This window comes from Sinocyclocheilus anshuiensis, unplaced genomic scaffold, assembly GCF_001515605.1.
Source record: "Sinocyclocheilus anshuiensis isolate Anshui unplaced genomic scaffold, SAMN03320099.WGS_v1.1 scaffold348, whole genome shotgun sequence".
Classification (NCBI taxonomy): domain Eukaryota; kingdom Metazoa; phylum Chordata; class Actinopteri; order Cypriniformes; family Cyprinidae; genus Sinocyclocheilus; species Sinocyclocheilus anshuiensis.
In genome coordinates, this window is record NW_015555762.1 from 1274928 (window position 1) to 1277875 (window position 2948).

The window sequence follows — 2948 nt, forward strand, 5'->3', positions numbered from 1 at the left end:
GATATAGATAGATATAGATAGATAGATAGATAGATAGATATAGATAGATAGATAGATATAGATATAGATAGATAGATATAGATAGATATAGATAGATAGAGAGATAGATATAGATATAGATATAGATAGATAGATAGATAGATATAGATATAGAGATAGATAGATAGATATAGATAGAGATAGATAGAGAGATAGATAGATATAGATAGATAGATATAGATAGAGAGATAGATAGATAGATATATAGATATATATACAGTACATATCTATGATCTACACTGGATGCGGCATGACACGACAAATCCCCGACAGAAAACTGCTGTTGCGTTCTATTTATGATGTATTGATACAAATTTCAAATGATTTTCAACGGTTGCTTTGTCGCGTCCAGTGTAGACAGACTTTAGCTGGCGCGGCGTGAGAACTGTCGCGTCCGGTGTAGACACGGTGTTACTCACCTATCGAGAAGAAACAAAGCAACCTCGGCGTCCGATCGCAGGCCTTCCGCCCCTTGAGTTCGCTCCAGCGCTGGAAAGCTGATCCGATATTTACACTGGTCCTACTTCTTGCCATATTGTAAGCCTTCTTTTGTTCCGCAGATGGTTTCCTCTTTTTCCATCTTTCTGTCGCTCGGCTCGGCTAATGTCCGTCCCGTGCACTGATCGCTCTCTCCTCCACATGAGTAGACATGCCCCTTACTGCTGATTGGCTACAAGTTTGTTTTGGTACTCGGCCTGACTCAGGACATGTCCACACGTACATGGGTATTTTTTATAAACCGTTTTTCCTTCCGTTTAAAAAAAAAAATCTCCATCCACATGCAAACGCATGATATGAAGCACTATCAAGAGCATGCCAAACCAACAGGTGGCGATATAATCTCAACCGTAAAGCCATGTTGGCCAATCAGAAGCCTGAAAAAAAAAAATCTCCATCCACATGCAAACGCATGATATGAAGCACTATCAAGAGCATGCCAAACCAACAGGTGGCGATATAATCTCAACTGTAAAGCCATGTTGGCCAATCGGAAGCCTGAAAAAGTTTCCAGTAGGCGGCGATAACAGCGCAGGCTCCGACGTCACAAGCCAAAAACTACACGATAACACTGCAACCGGAGTTTTTGAAAATCTTCACCCTGGCAGGCGTTTTCAAAAACGTTCGGTTTCAGTGACCTGGTACTGCGTTTGCGTGTGGACGAACAGCCAAACCATGTAGAAAAAGCTGCAGTTTTAAAAATAACCGCGTTCGCGTGGACAGGGCCTCTGTTTTCTAAAGCGTTTTTAAAAAATGCATACCCACCTTTAAGTAAAGCATTATAAGAATATTCTTGAAGTTACCATGGCACTAAAAAGATGTCGTACTCTCTTTGCTTCTCCACGTGCTGTGCATGGTTTCTTGTAACTTTTAGGAAACACAATGTGAGTAGTAATGCGTTGCATCCCACCTGGATTCCCTATGTTGCAGCGAAAGCTGGCGAAGAACAGTTACACTTCTCCCTCAAACTCATGACTGGTACGGAGTCTTCTATCATTATTTGGTTTGAATTCTTAATCTGACGATCTTAACCTGTCCTACAGATGACTGGAGGTATGAGCGACCATCTAACGCTTACTTTCTGGGAGATTTCATAAACCTGGAAGCCTCAGTGCTGCGTGCTAATCACGTTCCTCTGCGGGTGTTCGTGGAAAGCTGCGCAGCTACTTTGGGCCCCAGCGGGGAAGCTGCCACCATGTACACGTTCATCAAGAACAGCGGGTGAGCCACTCTTCCAGACAGATCTTTTGAGTGCTTTGCTATTGATGGTTTATGCTCTTAACTAAAATCTTTAGATGCATGATGGATGCCAAGCTGACAAATTCCAGGTCCAGGTTCATGTCCAGGATACAGGATGACAAGTTACAATTTCAGATTGAGGCGTTCAGATTTAAGCAAGATTCCCTGGGAATGGTGAGTCCGTTCCCCCAGAGCCCCCAGAGTATTTCAAGTGTAATCGAAGAACTAACTGCTGTGGTTCCTAACAAAATCAGGCCAAAATGTTTGTTTGGAGTTCATTTCACCACCTTTGCTGTGGACATTTTCTCCATTTCTTCTTTTCAGTCTGTCAAGATCAGACACGTGTAAAAACACACTGGACAGCTGATTTATAGTAAAAACTGAAGTTGTAATTCTAATTTAAAAGCATCACTGACAATGCCTATTACTAAAAAGCTGTTTGCTTTAGAGCAATCTATTGTATAAAGTGATTCGGAACTAAACGTGACATTATTAGAGTGCAGCGCTGGAGCAAACATCCACATAGCTGTAGTCAGATACTTTCTTAATTGCTGTTTTCTCACCACTGTAATTTTGTTGTTTATTAAAAGCGCTCAAGGTATTCATCTAACCGGGATGTTAACGCTAACAAAATGCTGCTCAGGTATTTCGAATTTAAAACCCCTAAGTGAAGAACGAAAAAGAACTTTGCCATGAATATATCTGGGCCTTTATTGTAAAGTTTGCTCCATTTACACTTGATCCAGATCAGACATCTGTTAATCTGAATTTACCGTATTGATTTTTTTTTTTTCTGGCCAGATCTACATCACTTGTCATTTGAAGGCTACTACCACTTCCAGTCCCACTGATATGATGAACAAGGCCTGCTCATTTGTTAAAGAAACAAACGGGTATGGGTAATGTTGGAAGCACATTTAGCAGTCTCCATTCAACATTTAATAATGGTTGTTTGTGGTTTTTAACAGCTGGACTGCTGTAAACGGAGATGATCAGGTGTGTGGTTGTTGTGAGACAAGCTGCACCATGAGGAAGGGCAGAAGTCTGGATACTGATGGTATCGTTCCACTTTTACATGCATCAGATATATCTGAGCTATTGCTGTGCACCTTGAGAATGTTTATTTTTTTTTTTTTTTTTTTTTTTTTTTTTTTTTTTTTTTCACATTTGAA

General features: G+C 40.7%; 1 protein-coding gene across 1 annotated transcript in view; it reads left to right on the forward strand.

The window, feature by feature from the left end:
- LOC107674021 (zona pellucida sperm-binding protein 3-like) overlaps nt 1–2948 on the forward strand; it is an 8592-nt gene that overhangs the window by 4682 nt on the left and 962 nt on the right. Inside the window, exons 3-7 of the mRNA XM_016467883.1 lie at nt 1412–1515; nt 1581–1758; nt 1833–1950; nt 2578–2669; nt 2745–2833. Coding sequence (XP_016323369.1) covers nt 1412–1515; nt 1581–1758; nt 1833–1950; nt 2578–2669; nt 2745–2833 — 581 coding nt within the window. The remainder of the gene's footprint in view (nt 1–1411; nt 1516–1580; nt 1759–1832; nt 1951–2577; nt 2670–2744; nt 2834–2948) is intronic.